Raw genomic sequence first — 27,041 nt, 5'->3', positions numbered from 1 at the left:
AAAATCAATTTAAATAAAAGTAAATAGTTTAATAATTTTCCTCTAAACTATAAAAATCACTTAGTTTCTTTTAGTCATAATTCATTCGTTTGTACTATTCTCAAATTTCATTCGCGTTCGTATTACGAACGCATAGACGGGACTATGCTTTACTCTGTTGTTAACGTCATGCACCAATCGGACGAGCTTACGTAACTAGAATATCAGGGTGTGCATATTTCCGGGTCCCGGTGAATTCGTATCTATTTTAGTCCCCATCCTAATTACAGACCAACTGGCAACTCTGGTGCGCCGGTAATTTTTAAATAACCCATTAACTACCGGTGAATTGGTAACTTTCATTTTTTAAGTATTGTTGATAATCTAATATCGGTATTCCAGGTATTTAGCGCTGCACTCCTAGAAAATGGAAAAAATGTCACAGGAAGTGAAACCGATGATGAAACGAAACGCAAAAGAGAAAACTTGGATGATTGTTTTAATAGAAGTAAAATTAAAAAACGGTCACCAAGCAAAGCAGGCAACGAAAACAAGGAAGACATGGAAAATGTTATGATTACAATAATGAAAGAGCTAATGAATAAAAACGATGAAATGCTTCAGGAAATAAAACAAATAAGGAAAGAATAACAACAAACCAATAAAGAGTTAATGGGTGTAAAAGCAGAGAAACAAAAACTAAAAAAAGAAGTAAAACAGCTACATGAATGAATGGAGCAACTGGAGAAATTTAGCAAAAAGAAAAGCTTGATCGTAACTGGGTTGAAAGTAGAAACAAATGATTATAAGAAATTAAAAGAAGAAATGGAAAATTTCAGAGCCCAAGAGTTGCAAATACAAATAAAACTAAGAAGTGCAAAAAAATAGGAGAAACAGTATGCGCAATAGAAACAGAAGCCCTCACGGATAAAATGGAAATCCTAAACAAGGAACGTAAACTAAAACAGCATAAAGATCGTATCTATATAAACAACGATTGGACATCGAAAGAAAAAGAAATACAAAAAGAAATAACTAAAATAGCAAAGGACGAAAGAAGCAAAGGTAAGCAAACGAAAATCGGCTACAAGAAATTAATAGTGCATGGCAAAATCTAGATATGGGACGAAGAGAGAGAACAGCTGATAGAAAATTCAAAAAACTAGTAAACGAAGAACAGCGGCTGAAATTTGATATTGACATGGCAAAAAAGACTCGGAAATGCAAAAGGTTAACGAAAACAAAATAACGCACACAAAATAAAGAAAGAATCTCAATAAGATGAAAAGAACAAAACCCATTAGAATGGGCTCTTGGAATATTAGAACCATGCTGGCAGCAGGTAAGATGCAAGAAATAGCTCTTGAAATGAAAAAATACCAACTAGAAATCCTAGCCCTACAGGAAATACGATGGAAGAAAGAAGGAAAAATTGAGAAGAAAAACTTTAGCATGTATTATTCGGGAGAAAACAAACAGGGAACGAATGGTACGGCATTTATGGTGAACAAAAAAATGAGGGAAAAACTGATACAATTCAAAGCAGTTAATGAAAGGATATCTTACATAAGAAAATAAACAAGCCAACATCTCGATAGTCAATTGCTATGCACCCACCGAAGGAGCAAACCAAGAAGATAAAACAGAATTCTAAGACATCCTGTAAGAAACCTGTGAAAATATTCCGAGGAATGACATATTAATAATATTGGGTGATTTCAATGCAAAGATCGGAAAGGAGGACTATAATCGTAATGTAGCTGGCAAAGAAACCATTCATGAAACTACGAATGATAATGGAGGAGAAATCTGCAACCTAGCAGCAGCAACAAAATACATATATAGTTAGTACTGGGCATAAACATAAAAAAGAAAACAAAATAACATGGATGATACCAGGAAGAATGGATGGAAACCAAATAAATCATACTCTAATTTCGAAAAAGTGGACACAAATAGTACAAGACGTAAGGTCATATAGAGGGGCAAATTGAGGCACTGACCACATATTGTTGATAGCAAAACTTAAGATGAAAATAATCAAAGCAAATAATCATAAGGAAGGAAAAAGGAGGAAATGGAATATAGCCAATCTGAAAACGCAAGAAACAAAGCAACAATATACAGAACAACTGGAACAGAAATTGGGTCAGTACGAGCACATAGAAATAGAAGGAGAATGGAAAAACATAAAGAACAGCATAATAGAGACAGCAGAACAAATAATAGGATTCCAAAAAAACAAAGAATCGAAAGAATGGTTTGATGAGGAATGTCACCAAAAAAGTCAACTGAAGCACCTCGCAAGAAACAAATGGCTACAAAGTGCCGAACAGGAACAACTGGACCAATATAGAAAAGAAAAACAAGAAGCATTGAAACTCTATAGAAGAAAGAAGAACACATGGATCTCTGAACAAATGCAAGAATTAGAAACGAATAATAAAGACAACAAGAAATTGTTCGAATAGATAAAACAACAACACAGTACCAAAAAATCTGTCACAAAAATAAACAAAAAAGATTGGGAAAAACATCTCACGGACCTATACAAAAACGACAATAAGGCATATTCAGAGGATGAGGATATAAGAGATAACAGAGATGAAGAGGAAGTCGCACCTACTTATCAGGAATTCATGGAGGTATTAAAACAACTAAAAGTAAACAAAACGCCAGGGCCAGATGAAATCAACAACGAACTGATCATCAACGGCGGAGAGGAGCTCACGAAGCGAATGCACAAGTTAATGGTTACAATTTGGAAGGACGAAAGCATGCCCATAGAATGGAAAAACGGACACATCGCACCAATCTTTAAGAAAGGAGATCCAACTAAGTGCTGCAACTACAGACCAATTATGCTACTAAATACAACGTATAAGATATTGATCACAATTATAAGAAACCGACTAAATCAATACACAGAAAAAATTATAGGACCATATCAACAGGGTTTTAGAACAATAGATCAAAGGAAGATCAACAATAGATGCAATACACGTACTGACACAAACAATTGAAAAAAGCTATGAACATGACATAGAATTACACATACTATTCATCGACTTCCAACAGGCCTTCCACAGCATATACAGACAACAATTATTAAAAGAAATGAAAAAAATGGAGATACCGGCAAAACTAATAAGACTAACTAGAATGACAATAAAAGACTCAACAGCAAAAGTTAAAACAAATGAGGGCGATACAAATGACATCAAAATAGAACTTGAAGTAAGACCAGGAGACAGTCTGTCAACGACAAACGACACTATTTAATATCGCTCTAGAAGGAGTAATTAGGGACACAGGGCTGAAAAAGACAATTATTCAAAGCTCAACACAGATCATAGGATATGCAGATAAACTGGGACTGGTAGCACGAGATAAAAAAAGACTAGAAGAGGCACTTTTAACCCTGGTAAGAGAAGCAAAGACGAGAGGACTAATAATCAATCAGAATAAAACAAAATATCTTATAAGCACACGAGACAATGTAAACAGAATAGCAGAAATAAAGATAGGTGAAAATACATTCCAGAGAGTCGATTGCTTCAAATACCTGGGGGTGATGGTGGACGGCAAAAACGGAAGGAGTATAGAGATAAACGACAGAATTAAAGCAGGTAATAGAGTATATTGGAAAGATCACCAACTACTCAAGGACAAAAACCTGAGCAAAAAAACAAAATCAAAAATATACACAGCAGCAATCAGATCAGTGATAGCCTATGAAGCAGAAGTAATGTGCCTTACGAAAAAGACGAAGAAAAGTTAAAAATAATTGAGAGAAAAATTAAAAAGATACATGGCCCAGTAAAGACAGAAACAGGGGAATATAGAAAGCTGATGAACCATGAAATAATAAATATAAATAAAGGAGAAGATATAGTAAAATTCATTAAAGCACAAAGCCTCAGATGGTTTGGGCACACAGAAAGAAGAGGGGTAGAAGAACTGATCAGGAAGATAATGAACTGGAAACCAGTAAAAAATAGACCAAGAGGAAGACCAAAAATTAGATGGGAAGATCAACTGCTAGACGATATATCAAATATGGAAATTGCAAACTGGAGAGAAAAGATTCAGGACCGGAGAGAGTGGAAGAAGATAGTAGAGAGGGCAAAAAAACATCACAACCTATGAACTAAGACCTAAAGGAAAAGCGGACTAATTTACCGCGTGAAATGGATTAAAAGAGCTCATATTTGAGCGAACTATACTCTAACAAGAGTGAACGGTCCATATAATAATTCCAGGTATGTACCTGTATAAATTACCCTCCTTGAAGTTGGTGTAAAAGGTATTCACCATTTATGTATTGTCTTTTGGAAGGATTACTAGAGAAAATCCAAATAAATTTTGAAAAAATGGCTGAAATCGCTGAAATTCTTGTAACAGATTCCGTAATGAGTGTACATGGGTGGTAAATGATTTTAAATTTCACTTAAAGAAAGTGCTAAAAAGTCTAAAACATTTATGGTACTGTTCTGCATCTGGTTTCCAGGCAACCTGTTATACCGACGGTTAGTTTTTTAATATTTTGAGTAGTAACTATGTTGGTTATCAACAATTTGATGTCAAAAATGCACATTTTGCCATTTTTTGTCTACCAGTAAGAAGAAAAACATTCAAAACAAAATTTAAGATAACCGCATTATAGAGCATGTAAAACAATTTAAATAAGGTTTTATAAATTTCGCTATACTTAATTGTTGCTTATAAAACTATAAATTAAGTCAGTTTAACGTTAATATAACTTATGTTAAAAATACAACTTATATCTCGATATTACGTGAAATAGCTCAAAGGAATGAGTAAAAATACACGGTTTTTATGACACTCAGTGTAACTACGTAACAATTGTTTTAGTTTCTATATGGACGGAATAACAAAATTTATGTAAATCTGACCAATTTTTTCTCAATTTAATTATTTATTGACAATTTAAATGAAAAATAGCCGATTTTAAGAATTTTCGTCTATAAGTTACAATGTTTTACCAAAAAACTGAAAAAAGAACCGATTAGTTTATTGAAATAGCCTTAAAATGAGTTGAAGTAAAATAGAATTGGAGCTTTGTTTATCAATAAACATTAACTATTCAAATTTATTTCTTACGTTTTAAGCTAACTACCTGAGGTACCCCTAAACCCTAAAAATGTCATCAAAACGACGATTTTGAAGCTTTTCCGACTAGATTAAAGAAGCTATTATCGATTCAAACAAAAGTTGTGTATTTTTAATTCTAAATTTCAACTATTTAATTAAAAATAAAGTGTTTCAGTTGAAAATTCAAAGTTGCTACACCCACCGCTTTCGCAGGCAGAATAAGAACCCTGCTATTGCATAAGTATATAGATTTTGAAAAACCATTCAAAAAGCATTCCAAAGTTTTTTCGATATGCCGTCTAGTTCTCGAGATATTTGACAATCGCCTTTCTGGACAGAGCCCTTAAATAATGTAAACATTCTTATTCAAGCTAGACATAAGCCGAGTGAGAGAGCTGACCGTGAAATTCATTTGCGATGTTTCCAAATTTACCGGATCTCGGGTTGTCCGCAAAATATATATTTACCATATACACAACGGATCGCGCGCGCTGCCCTCTACAGCGGATTTAGTGGAACCACTGCAATATAAAATTCACCAAAAGGGGTGCCAAATGAGGTCCAGACAAAAATCGATTTCCTTGTACCCTAACCATTGTTACATCGAGATGTCACTATATACACGTGAATACAAGGTGAGATCCAAAATCGGATCTCGCCTTGCAAAACGGATCTCATCTTGTATAGCTTATGATACAAACGGATCTCGCCTTGATATGAAGACATATATATATATATATATATATATATATATATATATATATATATATATATATATATATATATATATATATATATATATATATATATATATATATATTATATCATCTGTCCCAGCTTTAAATTGTGGCATATTTCCCAGTTAGAATAATAAGCTCCTTTATTTCATAGTCGTCCATCATTATACCTAAAAGCATATAAAGATACTATTATATTTCTTTTTTAACCATTCGGATACGCAACAATATTATTATTACATCTTAAATTACTCAATTTACTTTTATTTAATACCTATATATGTACGTACCTTCAAAATATCCGTTAATTTTTAAAGTACACCAATAAATCCAACATCCATCTATATGAACATGAACATATCACGCCATCTTGACAAACACTGACGAGTAAATCATAAATAGTTAATCTGCGCAATTCTTTTGTGGAAGAAAATCTCTTTGCAAGTAACATTTCGGCATTAATGACAAAGTTTTTATTTTATAACCACAGTTACTACAGAGGGTATTTCTGAAGAATTATTTCTTGTGGTTTAAAATATTTATTTAATTGCAAGAAAATTTCTTGTTCACAAATATAAATATGCATTAACTTAACATTATATTTCTTATACTGCAAAATATTTGTAGTTTTCAATTTAAGAAATAAAAACTTTAGGATAAGAAAATTAAATGTAGCCATTAATGCATTTCTTAGTATTGAAGAAATTATCTGTAAGAAATTATTGAGTTGTGTTTAAAAAACTCGTTTCTTTATATGTGAACTGGTATGTTTAAGTTAATAGGATATGTTAATTTTAAGAAATATTGCTCAAAGAAATCGGTGTTTTAGGAGAAAAGAAATTGTTCTCTCGGTGTATCTTTTAGAAGACTCACAGTTCTGTGGAGTAAGTGAGATGCACACTGCAGAGCGAATTAGGCGCGTACTATGAAGCGAGTGAGAAGCGTCTAGGGCTTTTCATCGATTGTCATTTGTTTCGAGCTTGTGTCATGGGTCACATAATATTAATATATCTACGTCATACGTCTTTGGTTTGTATAATGGATATATACCAATAACGTACGACGTAGATATATTAATATTATGTGACACATGACAGAAGCTCGAAACAAATGACTGTGAATGAAATGCCCTATAAAGTACTTCGAGATCAAAAGTGGCAGTTTTAGACCGACTAGTCCAGAGAAATAAGGATTTTCTTAGAAAACCTACCTGTTTTCTGCCTAGAGTTCGCGTCCGTTTTTTAATTATTAACAATTTAGTGCAAAAAATATGATTTTTTAAATTTTTTGCACCCCGTTAAAAAACTAAATAGTGGACATAAAATTGCAAAATTTGCCGATTTTTAAATGAAAAAGTCAATTTTTTGCTTCACAAATTGCAAAATAAATGAAAATCGAAATTTGTTTAATAACCTTTACTAAATTTAGCTTAAAAATTTATGTTGGGTATTGGGGTACTTAACAAACCCTCAAAATTTGAGACCGGCCCATTGATTAGTTTAAAAGTTATTCTATTTGTTTATCCTAGAGACCTTTGTTTTGCAATAACATAAGGCAGAAAATAATAAAGATAGCGCAGTTCTGCGCTATCGAAATGAAATGAAAGTAGAAAAGTGATACTGTCAAAATATATTAAAAAAAGAGAAAAAAATTAGTTAATATAGTCAAAAATTCTAATGCCAAATTTTTTAAATTGTGTAGTTTAAAAACAGTTTGAATAATTTTAAACATATTAGGGGAGTGCATTTAGTTTTTCACTTCGGAAAAAATCAAACAAGATAAATTTTTTGTAATTTCATTAAGAAATGTTTAATAAACAACATATCAAAAAGTTCTACTCGAGAAGTGGGTGCTTCATTTTTTATTAAACAAATGAACAGCAAAGTTAGATGTTTTTTTAAATAACTCCGAAAATATAATTTTTAGAAAAAAACTGACGAAAAATTGAAAAATTCAGAAAATTTTACAAAAAAAAACCTTATAAAAAGATTTTTCTAAAATTAAATCTCTAGCTTCTGTAAGTTTTTATTTATAACGCTAAAGTCACCCTTCTCACACACATTGGCGCACTGTAAACTAGCGTTGGAAGAAGTGCATGGTTGTGTTTTTTTAATGTAATTCTTTAACCAATGGATCAAAAGAAATTTTACAAATTGGACATGAAAGAAGATGAAATATGCTATCTTATCGTTGTAATAAAAAGAAATAAAATGTATGGACATAAGTACGGTGTGGGCGGAAAATGAGACTTACATGAATTTTGTTTAAAAATGATTTAAAAATGTATAACTAATACAATTTTACTTATAATGCTCTTAAATTTGCACAACTTTCCTCTCAATCATCTTACTAAACAATTTTTCATTAAAAAAAAATCTCAAAAATTTAATTTAAATAATACGCTGTCTCAAAAAATGTAATTTTTGAAAACTTCGTAGTTCTACAGAATTCCCACCATTTTAAGACGGTATTACTCAAGTTTGAATAAAGCTATTACAATTTTTTTGACATACTTTTAAATCCTAGGATGTAATCTTTAAAAAGCACTAAACTATTTTAGTTTAAAAATGAAATAAACAATTTCTTTTTGAGAAAACTCAGAAAGATAACAAAAATGTAATACAAAAACCGAAAATTACCAGCTCGAAAAATGTATATACAGAGTGATCAAAACTTTTTTCTGTAAAACTTACCCAAAATTAATTTAATAATAAGCTTCAACAATAATAAATTTTCAACAAAAAAATTTTTTTTAGCTCTTATCCAGTATGTCTGCGTAACTTGGAACCTATTGATAACTTTTTTAATATCAGTTTTACGAAAAAAAGTTCTTTATAAAATACTCTTCATCGTATATAACATAAGATGCAACCATCAAATATCAAATTTTGTTAATTTTCTACGAGGAATGTCAAAAAATATCAATTTCACTCATGAGTAAAGTACCTTTATATTTCACAATATCGAAAATTTTTATAAAGAAAAGTTGTTTGGAATTAAAAACTATGTTCCAATATGTAATTATATCCTTCTAATCGAAAATTTGTTTTTTTTTTAATATTGTTTCAAATTAATTATACCAAACATCATTAAATCTTCACTTATTATTTATGATAACTGATTTATTATTAATTTTATGAAGAAAGTTTTTGGTCATAAATAGCTGTGCATGGTCTAACACTTAATATGCAAATATAAAATATTATATTTTATTAATATTATACGAGGTATTATGTAAAAAAATTGCATAAAAGTGTAATTGCATATTGACACATCGTTTTTAATTCTGAACAACTTTCCATAATAACAATTTTCAGTATTATGAAAAACATAGGTATTTTACACCTAACTCAAATTTTTATTTATTGACATGTCTTGTACAAAATTGATAAAAATTGATATTTTATGATTGTATTTAAAGTTTTAGAATATGCAGAGCTTTTTACTAAGAATTACTTTTTATTTATGATCCCATTGCAACAATTTTTTGAGTATTGAAGAGATAGGTTTTGAATAATTTGTTCTTTCTTTCTAATACATTTTAATTTTTAATATTATTGTGAAAATTATCTGTTTATCTTTTTTTTTAAGAATGAAATTACATATTTGTTTGATTGGATTCTACTTGTTTTTCATTTAAATATCCGACATTTTGGATCCGCATTTTGAAATTTAAATTTTTAATCTTTAATTCAGATTCAACAACATGTTAAAAATAAAGACAATAAATGTTTTAGAAAAATGTTCTTTTTTATGTTCTTTTAAGGAAATCCGCATTTTGGATCCGCCATTTTATAGTTTATAATGTTAACATTTAATTTAGGTTTATCAAAGCTCTCAAAAATAAATATATGTAGAAATAAATACATTTTGTATAGCAATTATGATTTTACAACTATTTTTTAAGTTATCCGCCATTTTGGATCTGCCATTTTATAATTTAAATTATCAAAATTTGATTCAGGTTCAGCAACCTCTAAAAAATAGCCACACATATGTAAACAAACACGTTTTATAAAAAAAATTCGGATTTTACAACTGCTTTTTAAGGAATTTTAGAAAAAAATCCGCCATTTTGATTTGCAAATTGTAATGTCAGATTCGGGTTCAGCATAATCAAAACTAAAATAAAAACTTTTTTTGTCAAAATAAAATGTTGAATTCACCCATATTCTTACCGTTACTTATACAAAACAATTGTTATTGTTTAAACAATTAATACACAATTAGCGGCAAAATTTGTGAGTAGAACTTTTTACTTTAACATATTTATAAACTAACAAAAAAAGTTTTAGAAAAATATAACCTTGTTTGATTTTTTCCGAAACATTGTATCTTCTCGTTCTAATTGCACTCCCCTATATTGCCGTAGAAAAAATCTTTTTATATATTCGAAAAGGTAATACCTCAACACGAATATTCAAATAAAAAACTTAAGCCTAGATTCATTTGGGCCAAGGTTAACCATGTGTTTGTTTTAATTCACAGCTGATGTATTTATAATAATTAAGGAATCTCAATGACGCCCATTTTAAAGAAGGGGATTTGTATTTTTTGTTAAAAAATTTGCACAAACATTGTACCTTCACAGGACCCTCTACGAATTTTCAAATATATAGTTCAAATGGTTTCAAACGGTCTCTGTGATAAACAAATAGAATAACTTTTAAACTAATTAATGGATCGGTATTAAATTTTAAGGGTTTGTTAAGTACCACAATACCCAACTTTGGGTGAAATATTAAAGTTCCAAGTTAGTTTAAGTAAAAGTTATTAACAAATAACGATTTTCACTTATTTTGTAGTTTGCGAAGCAACAAATTAACTTCTTAACTTTCAAAAATCGGCATTTTGAAGGTTTTTAATGTTCTAATAGTTACTTATGTATCAATATTTATATGTCGCCCGAGGGTATAAACATCTAATAATGCCCGTGGTTCGTAGAAAACTTTATGTTATATAGGTTCATTGCATAAATTAAAGTTTTAAATTTATTTCATATTAATTAGAAGTAATATTGTATCGCAGCAGGTAGTTAGTACCGTTGCTAGGAAAGTGATGTTGGTTAGCAATTTGTAATTAACGTAAACAAAGTTTTCCTATGTGAGATTGTCAAAAAAAAATGTCAGAATACAAGAGAAATTCAATATTTCTGAAGAAATATTAAAAAGAAAGCCAAAAAAGCGACTAAGAATCTGTTACCGAAAAAATCCAAAGAAACGTACGACAAGGAATACGCTAAACAACAATGGATGGCAGAAAATAATACTGAATGCGTAAATGTTTAATTTTTGTTGTTTCCGATTGCAATAATTTCTTTATGCCAGCGCGGGCATAAGGTATAACATTATGCCCGCGCGGGCATAAAGTATTCCATTATGTGGTTCGTAACTAAGTAATAAATGCACAGTATTAAACCGGTATGACATAAAAAATTAAATTTTGTAATTTTATGTCAACTACATATTTAGTTTTCAATGGAGTGCAAAAAATCGAAAACATCGCGTTTTTGCACTAAATTGTTAATAATTAAAAAACGGACGCAAACTCTAGGCAGGAAACAGGTAGGATTTCATCCTATAGGTCTACAATAACTAAAACAGTAGTCAGCTACCTGAATATTTCAGTGTCACGAACATGGTCTATTTCTTGCTTATTTCCCTGGAGTAGACGATATTAATAATTATTATATTAAAATATTATATTTTCGGTAATGTTTTGAATGTCAAAATTATACCGTTTTTTTGCAATTTTTTAAATTTCTTGCCATTGACCGCCAGTTGCATCTCATAGACTTCCAATTTTTTTTGCCCACGTTGACAACATACAGGTTTTGATTGACCCCCGAGGGTCAATATAGACCACTTTGGGAAACACTGATCTCGACAATTTTTATAGTCGCTTCGCTAAACTCAGACACAACTGGCTAGTGATTTTGGTAAGTAATTTAGCCAATTTGGTAAAATTGACAAAAAAAAAAGAATAACTAAATAGTTAATAATTACTAAATAGTTGGTAATTTTGCCAATTTTGGCTAAATTGACCAAAAACAACAAAAATTACCTACTAAATCACTAGCCAGTTGTGTCTGAGTTTACCAAATCGAATATATCTATTATTTAGACAAATACCTTAACAATAAATGCCAATTTTGGCAAAATTGGCCAAAAACAACAAAAATTACCTACTAAAATCACTAGCCAGTTGTGTCTGAGTTTACCGAACCGAATATATCTATTATTTAGACAAATACCTTAACAATAAAAAATCAAAAACGAATATTATAAATATCTAGGTAAAAATGAATAATACATTCAAGGACAGTGGTGGGTCGAACATACCCGAGTTGCTCTGTTACATAAGTAAAATGTGTTAACCGGATAAGGGTTTCCCGCGTAGCAAAAAAAAGCAAAGTTTATTACTAGCAAGCTGAAAATTTGTTAACAGCTTAACAGTATCTGGAATCTTTTAATTGTGGAACGTGATTTTAATTGTTTAATCCTGACAAGTTTATAAATGTGAAATTTAGCAGGCTGTTTTAAGTTTATTCAATAGCAAACTTTGTATATATTATAAGAAAAAATGTTTTTCCGACAAATATGTTGGGCATTTTAATAAGTCTGACACGTAGAACATGACACATGACAGGAATTATGTTGGTAATAAATAGCAGTCTGATTTTTGCATGAGAGTTTAATGAAATGGTAACAAATCAATTGGAAGGTCTGTCCGACAAAGAACAGGGGGCGTTTTCATAGTCTGACGTTCTAAACCTGTAACCTGTTCCACAATTAAATCTTCCCCTGGTCCAGTATTCCCGTGCATCAAAGTTTGTCCGACTAGACGGAATAGATACCGTTAAGCTATTAACAAATTTTCAGCTTGCTATTAATATTTTTTTTTATTGCTTGGGATCTACGCCTAAAGTATAATAATTATAGAATCGATGTGCTGCTTACCTGTTAATATTGCTATAATCTGTAATGCAGATTTTTCTTTATTTGGAACGATTTCCTTCACCTTCACATGCGTTAATGGTTCTAGTTCAAAAACAGATATGGTTTTATCTATATCTTTGGCCATATTCTGATCTTTCATACACTTTTGCACACCAAACAACTATCTATTACACTTACTAGCTAGTGTTTAAATTATTGGTGTATTGATATACCAAAATATCTATCATTTTATTATTTATATTATCGGTAACAGTAGCGTACGAAAATAAATTACATAATATGTTCTACACTAGCAAGAAAAAAATCGACTCACTCAATGAATCGTAGTTTATGATTAGTCATTTCATGTTGTCTTCTTTGAATTAAAACAAGTTATCGTTATCCTAATCTGAAAACTGCGTAACTCCATAATTATCTGAAAATGAGTTGTTACTGTCATCTCTTCCAAAAATTCCCTACTTATCGTTTAAGAAAGGGCCCACGTGCATAATTTTACCAGATGTGTAAAAAGCGACCTCTTATTCGTATACACCGTATCTCCCTTGTCGCCAAATTTAGTACGAAAAATACGCAACTCGTTAGTTTGTCATACCACACGACTGACCTATCACTGTTTAGAAAGTGATATTTTCAAGAATAAGTTGGTGGTAAGTAATATTATATAGTTACTTATTAAAAAATATACAATGTTAGTGATATGTGTATATCTATAAAACATTTCCGTATTACCATCGTATCTTTTAAAATGGGAGATACGAAGGATTCGCATTAGTTATACTTATGGAGATATTTTTTTTCTTCTGTAAAATTTGGATAAATGGAGTTATGCAGTTTACAGATTAGTTCGACGTGATGCAAAAAAATAGTGCCTATTTTATATTGAAAAATAACCCCCTCTGTGGCTCAGTGGTAAGAGCGCCTACCTTTGGATCGAAAGGTTCAAATGGTCGTGAGCCCTCTGTGGCTCAGTGGTAAGAGCGCCTACCTTTGGATCGAAAGGTTCGAATGGTCGTGAGTTCGAATCTCACCAGGGTCAGGAATTTTTCGTTTATTATAAATTAATGAATGAAAATAGTTTCTGTCCTTATGAGATCGGCACTCACCGGAGGGACCGCAGACGTTCGGATACAATTAACGTCTCTTTGCAAAGACAATGACGTCGACTTTGCAAAGTAACAAGACACTTACTCAACACACACACACTATATCGAGTGACAGAAGATGACGCGTCACTCGGAGGCCCAGAGCACCGTTTATCCAGTGCTGTAGTGTCAAAACAGTGAGCAATGGAGGTAGTTTGTATATGTTTTGGGGTAGTATATCTTTAGATGGAAAAACGGAGCTTCTGTTCGTGCCCGGTGATGGTCGCGGAGGGGGTATGAGAGTGGGTCGTTACATTACGGATATTCTCCAATTCCAGGTTGTTCCTTACGCCGCGCCGCGCCGGCTACATAGGCGACGCCGACGGTTTCATGCATAACACTGCTCGATATCACAGCGCGGATTAAAAAAGATTATCTGGCCAACACCAATATAACAACAATAGACTGGCCTCCATTTAGTCCGGAGATGAATCGAATCGAGCATGAGCATCTATGGGATGAGTTCAAGTGCAGGGTTCGGGTCCGTAATCCAGCACCAACGACAGTAGCGGAACTAAAACTTCATTAGATGAGAAGTAGGAAGCAACTGTTCATAAACCAGTCAGGAAATTAATAAGGTCCTTAATATCTCTCATGGAAAGTGTCATACATCGCAGAGGAGGAAATATTCAGTATAAATATTTGTACTGATTTTTTTCTACGACCGTTTAATAATATGCTCATTATTCGCTATTTTTTAATAGATAATAACACCCATTACTTTACCCACGAGTAATAGTTCGTTACTGACGGGCTGAAGGTACTCACGGGTCATTACTCACGGGCTTCAAGTGACGCATGCCACTTTTAATATTAATCGTATATAAACTGCAAATAAAATTACTTAAAATTGTTTATTTAATACAAAAATTAATTATTATTTATAATTACAATTAATTATAATTTAAAAATTATGGCAATTTATATCAATACTTAACTCCGAAAAAATTTTAAAGGAATTTTAACTGTAACAATGTCAGTATATTTTTTATGTTTATATCTTGTTTACTAAAAAAGTTGACTTCTTCTTCTTAAGGTGCCGAGACCGCTTGTCGATCGTTGGCTCTCATGTTGCCCAGCATATTAACAATCATTGTCTTATTTACAGCCGCACGAAATAGTTCAGTGCTAGTTTTTTCAAACCATTGGCGTAGGTTTTTAAGCCAAGAGTTGTACGGCGGCCCACACTTCTTTTTCTCATTATTTTACCTTGCATGACAAGGTGAAGTATGTCATATTTTTCTTGGTGACGCATTATGTGACCAAAGAATTTCAATTTGCGCCCTTCAACCGTGTTAACTACTTCGCAACTTTTATTCAAACGTTGCAAAACCCTTTCGTTTGTGACTCTTTCTACCCAACTGCTCTTCAGAATAGGGCGGTAGACCCACATCTCAAATGCTTCTAGGTTTTTTAAAAGCGATTCTGTCAGGGTCCATGCTTCAACCCGGTAAAGTAGTACTGGGAATATATGACATCGAACCATTCTTATGCGAAGTTCCAAATTTAGATCATGACTGCACAGGATTTTCATAAAACTTGTTCTTGCTTTGGCAATTCTACTTTTTATTTCTGTACTAGGGTTCCAGCTTTTATTAATATGAGTACCCAGATATACAAGATTACTTACTCGTTCAATTGAGTCACTACCGATTGTTACGTTATAATTATTATTGTTAACGGCTGCCTGTTTACTAATAACCATAAACTTTGTTTTTCTTGCGTTGAGTTTGAGTCCATATATCGCGCAGAATGCCACCATTCGGTTCAATAACGCTTGAAGATGTTTAATTGATCCTGTCAGTAACAAGGTGTCATCTACATATCTGAAATTGTTCATAAGCATACCATTAATGGGTATTCCCTCTTTTGCGTTTTCCAACAAAATTTGACGTTTATCATTTATTTAATTGACAGTGACATTACCGCATTTTGTTTATGTTAATTGGAATTTATAACTAACGTTGTGTTTTTTTTAAGTTATATTGTGATAAATATGTTATAACATATTATTTATATAGACTCACCGGCACAAAATTCCGCCACCCAATTTTTTTGATTAAGTTTGACAATTTATAACTTTGTCATTTGTGCTCCGATTTTCAAGATTTTTACACCAGTTTATAGGTATAATACATGTATTAGTATCGTTTGGTATTATTCCGCTATTACAAAAATTTTGCTTGCATGGCATTATACAGAGGTGAATGGAAGCGTTGTATTTTTTCCTAACTTTAAAACATTCTATGGAAAAATGGAAGAGCTGATGTTGTTTCATAGTCCTGCCTTATTATCGCGAAGGCATCACTAAAATTTATTTTTTTGAATTATTCGAATATCACCTTATTTGTAAGAGCTGTACCATTTTTTGTAAATAAAAACACTGATATATATAACAGCCCTACAGGCCTTAGAGGCCCTTGGCTTCGATAGTCTTGACTAATTTCTTCCACTTTTTGCGGTCCTGTACTTGTCCTCTCCAGTCTCTTGTACCCATTTCTTCTAGGTTAGTCCGGACGGCATCAAACCACTTCCTTCGTGGTCTCCCTCTTCTTTTCTTCCCTTGTTCTCCTGCTGATAAAACTCTTAGGACGTTTCTTTCTTGCGGCATTCGTAAAACATGGCCCAACTATCTAACTCTCTGTGCCTTGATTTTCTGAGTTATTTTATGTTTCTTATACATCTACATTATCTCCAGGTTTGTTTTTCTGCGCCATTCCCCGTTAGTCTCCTTTATACCACCAAAAATTTTTCTCAATATTTTTCTCTCCCAAATCTCTAGCTTCTTTTCTACTTTCTGGTTCACTGTCCAAGTTTTACATGCACACAGCACCGTTGGTCTCACTATTGTTTCATACGCTCGGATCTTGGCTGCCCTGGACACGTTTTATGCCTTCAACAGTGCCTTTAATGAACCTACTGCTTTGCTACCTTTTAACAACCGTTTGTCTATCTTTTTCTCTTCGTCTCCTCTATTTGTAACTGTGACTCCAATGTACTCAAATTCAGTTACCTTCTCAAATTTATAATCTTTGTCATTTGTCCTTAGAGTAATCCACTTATTTTCTTCAGCATTTTCTCCTCTCATTTCCATATACTTGGTTTTTCCTTGGTTTATTGTCAGGCCTTATTTTTTTGCTTCTTCTTCAAATTGCTTGAACATTTTTTGAAGTTCTATTCTTGAACGCGTCAGAAACACCAAATCATCTGCAAAACCTATACACTGTTGTCTTCTGTTAAGAATCGTGCCGCTTGTCTGGATATTGGCTCCTCTAATTATATTTTCTAGTACTAGATTGAATAAGTCTGTTGACAGGGGGTCCCCTTGTTTTAATCCTCTGTTGACGTTAAATTGATTTGAAAAACTGCCTTTTATCATGACTTTATTGACTGTGTTGGTTAACGTCATTTTAACTGATCGTATCAGTTTCTCTGATATTCCTAGTGCTCTCATTGCTTCGTATAGCCCGTTTCGTGAGATTGAGTCGTAAGCCTGTTTAAAATCGATAAAGAGCATATGTAAGCCTAGATTTTATTCATAACTATTGTTTTGTAATAACTTGAGCAAAAAAATTTGATCGGTTGTTCCTCTTCCCTCTCTGAAACCAGCCTGGTATTCTCCTATTATCTCTGATTCATAAGCTTTCAATCTAGTTCTTATAATTTTTGCTAATACTCTTGTCTATCTTTTCCTCTGTTCTTTTTGATACCTCTTTATCTTAAATTCGCTCTAATTGGTATTTTTTCCGTTGTGTTCCTTTTCTTGGTAGCTTGGGAGTTTCTTGATTAAGTTTGACTATTTTCAATATATGATCGCTATCCGCGTCTGCTCCTCTGTAACTTCTACAATCAGTCACAGATCTGTTGTCTTTCAATGAGGACATGGTCTATTTGGTTTCTCGTTTTCCCATCAGGAGAGATCCAGGTTACTTTGTGTATGTCTTTATGATCAAATTGTGTATTTACTATCTTAAGGTTATGTTCCATTGAAAGTTCTATTAGTTTTTTGCCATTGTCATTACTTTCTTTATGTAGGCTTTTACCTCCTGTTATGTTCATATAAATTTCTTCTGTTCCTACTTTCATATTCATATCTCCCACAATTATTTTTAAATCACATTTTGGTATTTTCCCAATTAGCTCGCCGAGTTGTTCGTAGAACTCATTTTATGTTTCCATGTCTTTCTCTTCTGTAGGAGCATGTGCATTTATTATGCTAATTTTTCTATACTTCCCGCGAAATCTTAAATAGCACAGTCTTTCTGATATTGCTTGGAAGTCAGTTACTACTCGACTTATTCTGTCTGACACTATAAAACCAGTTCCCAGGTATCTATTCGGCCCGCTGCTTTTAAAAAGGGTACTTTTCCCAACTTTTACTACCTCACTTCCTAGTTGCTTGGTCTCTCGCAAGGCCATTATTTCGATTCTATATTTCTCTCGTATTTCATCTAAATTTCTTAATGCTCCTTCATCGTAGGTACCTCTTACATTCCATGTGCCCACATTCAGTACATTTTCAATTTGTTTATTTCCTTTCTTATCTTCTTTTCCTTTCTCCGAATTCATCGTCCTTATTGTAGCCATTTCGTTACCATTTTTCTCTTGTTGATTATTCTTTATTAGTTTTTTTACCCCCCCTGGTGCAGCTTCTCCTTTTTTTTATTTCGTATAGCTGCTCCTTCTTTTCATCCCATCTCCATTCTCTACCGTCTCCTATTAACTTTTTGTATCCAATTCTTGCCATTTTTCCTTTTTCTTTCTTCTTTCGCCACCTTGCTTAATTGTTTCTGTATTTCTTTTTCTTTCATCGTTAGGTCACTGTTAATGTAAATGCGTTCGTTATGGTTTTTTAGCTTCTATTGTTTTTCAATATCTCCATTTTTTCAGTCATTGTTTCCGTTTCTATAACACAGAAATTCTCTCCAATTTTTGTGGCCTTCCTTAATTTCACTTTAACTTGCAGTTCTCTGACTAGGAAATTTTCCATCTCTTCTCTAATGTTTCTGTCGTCGTTTGTGTTTATTTTTAATCCTGATATTATCAGGTTTTTCTTCTTACTGTATTTTTCTATGTATTCGATTCTTTTCTGTAGTTGCTTTACTTCTATTTTCAAGTTCTCATTCCCTTGCCTTATTTCCATTAATTGCTTATTGTTTTCGGCTTGTTCCTTCCTGACCTGTTTTATTCATTCATCATTTCTTCATTTCTCTCCATAAGTTCTTTCATCATTCTAATCATAACTGCATTTGTACCTTTGTCTGCTTCATTTTTCTGTTGTGTTCTCTTTGCTTTTTTATTTCTTTCAAAACTGTCCCCATTTCCTTCCGTTCTCTTTCGTTTAGTTTCTTTTTCATTGTGTTTTTGTTTAGAGACCTATTTCTGTATTTACTTATTACTATGTATTAATATTATTGTTATCTTATTTATTAATTATTTAATTTTTAATTTTTTATTTTACGTTTAAAATTATTTAAAAATTGTTTAATTATCGATTATTTATTTATATGAACAATAATATTACGACTCTGTATTTTTCGATAGGTGAAAAAAACTTGAATTTATCTATTAGTAATTATCACTGCGGAAAGAAGCCCGGCTAGTCGATCCAGCGGACCGTGACTTCTTATCAGTACCAATAAACTTAATGATAATTATTGTTTTACTGTTAGTAATTTAAATTATATTTTTAATAAAACTAGGTTAGGTTAATAATGGTTGGATCTTACTTTTAAAATTCTTGTTTAGTTTACACTCTAAATTACTTAATTCACTTATTTACACTTTGCAAGAATTTGGTGATTTATCTGATAAATTATGTTTCGTTTTTTATTTGTTACATTGTTACATTTACATACAAAAGTAGTGTTTAATTGTCTTCACAAAATATTGTATTTTGTGTTTGTGTGTTTTTTTGTAAAATTTATTACTAATTTTCTTTGTTTATTTGTTGCATTTACATAAAAAGGTAGTTTTTAATTGTTTCAAAAATGTTGCATGTAGTGGTTGGGTTTTTGTCTGTAAAATGTATTTATAATAAATTATTTTTATTTCTTTATTTGCTACAGTCTTACATTGATTACCGGATTGATAATCGGTAATCTTCAATTGTCAATTCAGTCATGGCTTACTTAAAATTTGGATAAATTTAAACACCTAAAATAATTTGCTCTGAAAAATGAAAATATCTCGGAAACTAATAAATTTGGGCATAGGGAATGTTATATAAAAATTAAAGTACGCTAATGTTACTTTTCAATAATGATATAAAATATAGGATGTTCCTTTTAACATTACTGAGAAAATAATGTACTTGCGTTTTGACTCACCCTGTATTTGATACAAAGAAAATTAGCAATATCGACCATTCTTAAAAATTTTGACAATACGTTAAAAAATATGGCATTAATAAACCATTGTTGTTTTGCTTATTTTTATTTATACAGCGAGTTGAACTTGTTACGATCTTCATACAAAATTGGTTATAACTTTGTAAATACCCTGTATAACATTACAAACCTTTATATTTTTGTGATGGAGAAGTTAACAGGATTTCGAATATAAAATAAAATATAGGGTGTTCTGTTTAAAAAAACATAAGTTAGGTCTGCCACTGTGTTATCGAACACCTTGTAACATTGTAACTAATTTTGTAATGTGAAGCTTAAAGGTGGCTAAAATTTTTGTTATTAACTTTTATTGCTATCTATTACTATAGCGGAGCTATTGAGCTTTACCCTACTAATCAATCACCCTGTATAGGGTATAGGCTGTTTTGCAATAGCCTTCAAGTAAGACTGGTAGCGAAAGCAATCTAGGTCTTCCATGTTCCTGGCATCAAATTTCGCAAGAAGAAGGACTAGAAGTTTTCTACGAAGAGCGTCGTTGGCTTGCACTGTCATATTCGTTGTAATTTTTCTCCTCTTGTAGATAGCTGATATCGTCTCACATCCTGTTAAGGCGTATATTGCAAGTAATACATCCTTGATATTCCCAATGCCTCGCTGAATATCAGCAATAGTGTCGACTTTTTCCTGCTGATTGCCTTTCATTGGTATCAGGAGTTTCCATTTCTTCTCTGATAGTGCGTGAACAGTCAACAAGACTAGTAGGTCCGTGTCATCACCAATAATACAAGATTCAATGTATTTCTTAGTTCCATTAATAGCTGTTAAAACTATTAATAAGTAATCGTCACCTGATGCTTGATGAACTGTGCAACCACATCTTTGCAAGTGCACTGTAAGAAGTAAAATAAGGCCCATTTTGTTGTTAGCGATAGCTAAAAATTCACTTTGGTTTATACTTACATGGACTGAGTCTTCACCTTTTATTTCAATGCTAGAACGTGCTCTGCGTATGTGTCCTTCATCTTTTGTATGTCCTTGCCAGTATCCATCAAATACAATATTATGATAATCCTTTGTCGTGCCTTTTATCCTCTAATAGACAACAATATCATTGCACAATATGGATGTTTAATAAATGCCATTAGTTGTTGCTGTTCAGCTTTATTTTACTGAAAAATCTTTTACTAAAAATTACGATAATATCACATGTCATATACACCCTCCGTAACTTTGGAACCGTTCGTTTTAGAAGGATTATTTATAGAGTCTTTTTTGTTTAAAATTTAATGTAGAACATTTTTTAGGGAACATTGTTCACGCTAAACCGATTAGTTTTAGAAATAGTGACGAAAAACGTAAAACACTACTAATTTACCGACTTCTTCCCCCCTCCCCCCAAACACGACTCTCAAAATAGTGTAACTTTTTACTGAAAATATGTGGACCATATAAAACAATTTGGTGTTGGCAAGGAACTTCTACTTTGGATGTCTGAGTTAGCCCTTTTTTGGACCAATTGTATTATACTATAATAATTGTGACTCAGCCGCACTGGTATAAACCTAGGTATAACTGTTTTCGTTTTCCAAGCAAATACATAATAATAATAAAGTTTTAAAGATTTTTAGACTGTTTTTTATCTCGCGGTATATTTCGTAAGATAAAGTTTAACAATAACTCCTAACTTTAAAAACTGCCTTATTTTGTGTATTTTATTTCAGCCGGTATTTCGGTAGCGAGCTTTTTATTAATCTCAGTAAATTTGACATTATCATAATGAATTTAAGAATAATCCCATTTCTCGGGCTTAAGCGTAGTCACTTAATTTTTACAAGAAAATAGAAGTAACGCTAATGCCTAAATTGAGGCCGTACTTAATTAAGCAATTTGCTTTCTTTTTAGGCCAGTTTTTCTTTCGGATTATTTAAAATTAATGCAATTCTGGCGAAAAAATAAACTCGAAGGTAAATGGCAACTAGCTGGAATTTATCGTTAGAAATAAAATGATGATGGATCAGTTATAGGCAAAAAAACAAGCCGCAGATGGGTGTTAAAAATATATCGTTAAATAATCTTGCCCAATTTATTTGACTTAGTAAATATTGTGGAATATTTCATCCAGTTTTTATCTCCTTTATCTTCTATCTTATTATATATTATTTTCATTATACTACTATTTGTACTAGAATTTGGGTTGTTCTTATCAAATAGGAAGAAAGTAGGTCAGAACTACTTTTTATTATTATAATAATTGATATTCCTTTCAACTATTTTTGTATTGGTAAATTTGCCCTGTTTTAAAAGCGTTATTATCCATATTTAAAGAGTTTCATTTTTTGCGTTTTTATCTTGTCCACAGAACGTGAGTTATAACGTCCATGGACAGTCCTGTAGCGAATAGTATTGAAAGTCTCTTTTTAAACAACACATTAGAAATAACAAAACAAATTTTAGTGCTAGTATCTCTCCTAGATATAAAACATCAACAAAATACCAAACAATACTTTAAAAAATATAATTATTTTAAAAGGGTCCAACTTTGCGAAAGCCTCCTACGAGTCACAATAAGATAAATCTGGAACAAAAATGTATTTTTAGTTCCACAGTTGCAAGCATACAATTCGTATACTGACATGACCCGGAAGCATATTTACAGATGCTAGCGTGTGTAGACACCAGGGTGTTGAAATCAGTTAGGGTTTGAAAAAACAGTACAATTACAGATGCTAGCGCGTGTTGACACCACGGTGTTGAAATCAGTTAGGGTTTAGAAAAACAGTACGTTTACAGATGCTAGCGTGTGTTGACACTAGGGTGTTGAAATCAGTTAGGGTATGGAAAAACAGTACATTTACAAATACTAACAGATTTGGACACCAGAGTGTTGAAAGCAGCTAGCTAGCAGCTTTTTAGTGGTTATACATGCATAGATGCTAACGGCTATTGACACTGATTTTATGTACCTACTCCTGTGAAAAAATATTTAAGTGATTTAGGTATTAATAAATAATTAAACGTTGTTGGGATATAAACAATAATATATTAACACAAAAAACAACATAAAAATAATGTTGTTCTAAGGCTATTTCCTTGTGGCATTTTTATAATTAACTATTTAGATGTGAAATAAGCCACAATTAAATTGAAAAAAATAATTTTAATAACGTTTCCCCAAATCGGGTGTCGTTGTCAAAATACAAAATTCTACTAAATTAAACAAAAATGTTGTTGCTTAGTAAAAAATTCTTGTAATAATTTATTTAATCTGACTCATTTATATTGGCAATTCAGACATATATTATACATTTTAAAGTATTTTTTACTAAGCAACAATATTTTTGTTTAATTTAGTAGGATTTTGTATTTTGACAACGACACCCGATTTGGGCGTCGAAACGTTAATAAAATTATTTTTTTTTTAAATTTAATTGTTTATTATTTCCCATCTAAATAGTTAATTTTAAAAAATAATATTAGCTTAATGAGCAGATCCATGCCCTTTAGCGTTAGGTTGGTTCTCTGTGATTTCTCATCAGGTTTCTGCTTCTTTTTTCCCCTTTTGTTGCCTCGGTTTTGGAAAAACAGTACGTTTACAGATGCAAGCGTGTGTTCACACTAGGGTGTTGAAATCAGTTAGGGTTTGGAAAAACAGTACATTTACAAATACTAACAGATTTGGATACCAAAGTGTTGAAAGCAGCTAGCTTTTTTAGTTTTTATACATGAATAGATGCTAACGCCTATTGTTGATTTTATATATTTACTTATATTATCTACTGCTGTGGAAAAATATTTAAGTGATTTAGGTATGAACAAATAAAATTAAACGTTGTTGGGATGTAAACAATAATATATTTATTAACATAAAAGAACAACATAAAAAAATATTAGGGTATTGCGCAGATCCATGCACTTTAGCGTTTGGTTGGTTCTCTGTGATTTTTCTCATCAGGTTTCTGCTTCTTTTTTCCTTTTGTTGCCTCGGTTTTGGAAAAACAGTATGTTTACAGATGCTAGCGTGTGTTGACACTAGGCATACATGCATAGATATGTGTTGACATAGATGCTAGCTTCTATTGAGACTGCTTTTAAATGCAACTGGCATGGCGGCTATTGCGTTGCTGGTTTGCGAAAAAATATTGGGAGAATATAACAGTTTACATAAATTAGTATGAAAAATTAGTTAATAAACAAATTTAATTACATTAGTCAATAAGGGAGATAAAATATTTAGACTTTTATCGATATTAATGGAAGATATTAATTGAAGACCTAAGTGGAAGAAGAAGGTATGTTACAAAGCCTACCTTTTGAGATATGGGCAGTTAAAGTTTTTATTCCTCTACTTTTATCATGAAAATATTGTTTGTGTTATTTGGTTTCATTTATATTGCTATTATAAGCATTCCTTTATAATGTTGATAATTTGTTTTTATTTTTAGTATTTTTTCTAAAAATAAATAAAAACTGTACATACCGCCTTCTTCCATTGTGGAATGAAATATATGTGGCATGCATGTGGCATGAAATAATACTCTATAATCAGCTTTACAGAAATTTATGTAATTGAATACAAAATAATCTTTTTCTTCCTGTGCCGTGCTCGATTATTGAGCGTTGGTTATCAAATTGGCTATAGTAATTTTGTTAATGGCAGCTCGGTAAAGGGATGCAGAGGATCTGTTAAACCATTCTCAAAGGTGTCTAAGCCATGACAATCTTCTTCGACCTGGCCTTTCTTCTTCCGTATACCTTGCTTTGTATTATTAAATGGTGTATATTATACAGACTGAGTTTTATATATGGAAAGCCTCAATTATCTCGGAAACGGCATGCACGATTTTTTATAGATTTTACTGACAAAGGGTTTTCTAAAGCGGCCGATATAATAGTGACAATTACATTGTTGTCAGAACTTCCGCTTTTCTGTAAATCTAATGAATTTTCTTATTTCAAATGGAACACCCAGTATATTTTTGCGTTTTGAAGTCCTTAAGAAATGCTGATTATTTTTCGTGTTATATTCCCTATATCTAAATACCATAATTTCGTAGTTATTTAGCTACATTTATTAAAAAAAAATTAAACAAATTTAAAAAAATCAATTTTTTCAACCCGGGTACATTATTTTAGGTTCTTTTGATCGTTAGAAACAAAAAAGGTCTGTTGTAACTTTTCTCTACAGTTAATAGTTTTCGAGTTATAAACAAGTTAAACCTGAAAAAGACGAAAAATATTTCATACCTCCTTCTTCCATTCAAGAATCGTATTTTAAAGGTTACATACCTCCTTCATCCACTGGAATATCTCTTATTAAGCTTTTTAGAAGTACAGTTTAAGTGTCATATGATAGTGAAGTTACATACCACCTTCATTCACCAAGAAACTCAAAATTTTAGAAAATGTTACATACCCCCTTCTTCCACTTAGGTCTTCATAGTATATTATTCAACGAACATGCATTGATAGGCAGCTACTACTCAAGATGAAGTTTGCGGTACGAGCCGAAGGCGAGTGTCGTAATTCATCGGAGTAATTGCCATTACATGAGAGTAGAATACTATACTTTTTCTACCTTTTTTTTATTTTAATTAGTAAAAAAAAATAATATTCTCAGCTAGGTATTCGGGATTCAAATTATAATTTACAGAAATAAATGTTGCTTTATAAAATTTAAAAAAAGCAAATACTGTCTTATGTATTGTAAAAATCCAACAAGAAATAGTCAATTCAAGTTCTATGAGCTTCCGAAAATTTTAAACACTTTGTACCTATTGTCAATGTAATAAATAAGAAATGGCTATTATTCGTGGACGTATGTTATAAAGTTATATTGTACGTTTTTAAATTTAACTTTATAATATAATATAATATTATAACTAAGGGAAAATGAAATATTATAAATATTTTATAATATATTTAAGACAATATAACTTTATAAAATAAACACAATAAGTGTAAGTGGTAAATTCCAATAAACACAGCAAATGCGCTAATGTCACTCTCACTAAAAATGATAACCGTCAAAATTCATACATATTAAACAAGGTATAAACGTAAAAGTATACTCAACCATTGTTACATTTTTTATAATTCTGTATAATTTTAATCTCAAGTAGTTGATAATCATGTTTTTTTACTAATTAAAATAAAAAAAGGTCGTAGAAAAAGTATAGGATTATACTCGCACGTAATGGCTATTATTCACTCTGATGAATTACTCGCCTTCGGCTCGTGCTGCAAACTTCATCATCGTGAGTAATAGCCATCATTACATGATGAAGCTCGTTGAATAATATACTATTATCTGCGGTTTATATACAACTAATATACTAAAAGTGGCATGCACTACTTGAAACTTACTTCAGCCCGTGAGTAATGACCCGTGAGTAATGAAGTATTCCTCAAGGGTAAAGTATTGGGTGTTAATATCTATTCATATTTCCCATCTAAATAGTTAATTATTATAAAAATGCCACAAGGAAATAGCCTAAGAACAACATTATTTTGTATGTTGTTCTTTTGGGTTAATATCTTAATGTTTATATCCCAACAACGTTTAATTACTATTTCTTAATACCTAAGGGCCGGTTGTTCGAACGCTAATCAACAATGATCACTATCAAATATTTAATTACTGTGACCGACGGTCAATGACAACTTTGATTGGGTTGCTGAAAACATAAATCACTTAAATATTTTTCAACAGCAGTAGGTATATAAAATCAATGTCAATAACAGTTATCATATATGCATGTA

The 27,041-nt window shown here is 31.6% G+C and overlaps 1 protein-coding gene across 3 annotated transcripts in view; it reads right to left on the bottom strand.

Moving 5' to 3' along the window:
• LOC114330977 (facilitated trehalose transporter Tret1-like) overlaps positions 1–12,989 on the bottom strand; it is a 29,574-nt gene extending 16,585 nt beyond the window's left edge. For all 3 annotated transcript variants that reach the window (XM_050646346.1, XM_050646376.1, XM_028280425.2), the window contains exon 1: positions 12,791–12,989. In XM_050646346.1, the coding sequence (XP_050502303.1) occupies positions 12,791–12,929 (139 nt within the window). In that variant the 5' untranslated portion in view covers positions 12,930–12,989. The remainder of the gene's footprint in view (positions 1–12,790) is intronic.
• Between the last annotated feature and the right edge of the window lie 14,052 nt (positions 12,990–27,041).

The sequence above is a fragment of the Diabrotica virgifera genome, chromosome 1 (genome assembly GCF_917563875.1).
Source record: "Diabrotica virgifera virgifera chromosome 1, PGI_DIABVI_V3a".
Lineage (NCBI taxonomy): Eukaryota > Metazoa > Arthropoda > Insecta > Coleoptera > Chrysomelidae > Diabrotica > Diabrotica virgifera.
This window is presented reverse-complemented; position numbering and strand designations above follow the sequence as displayed.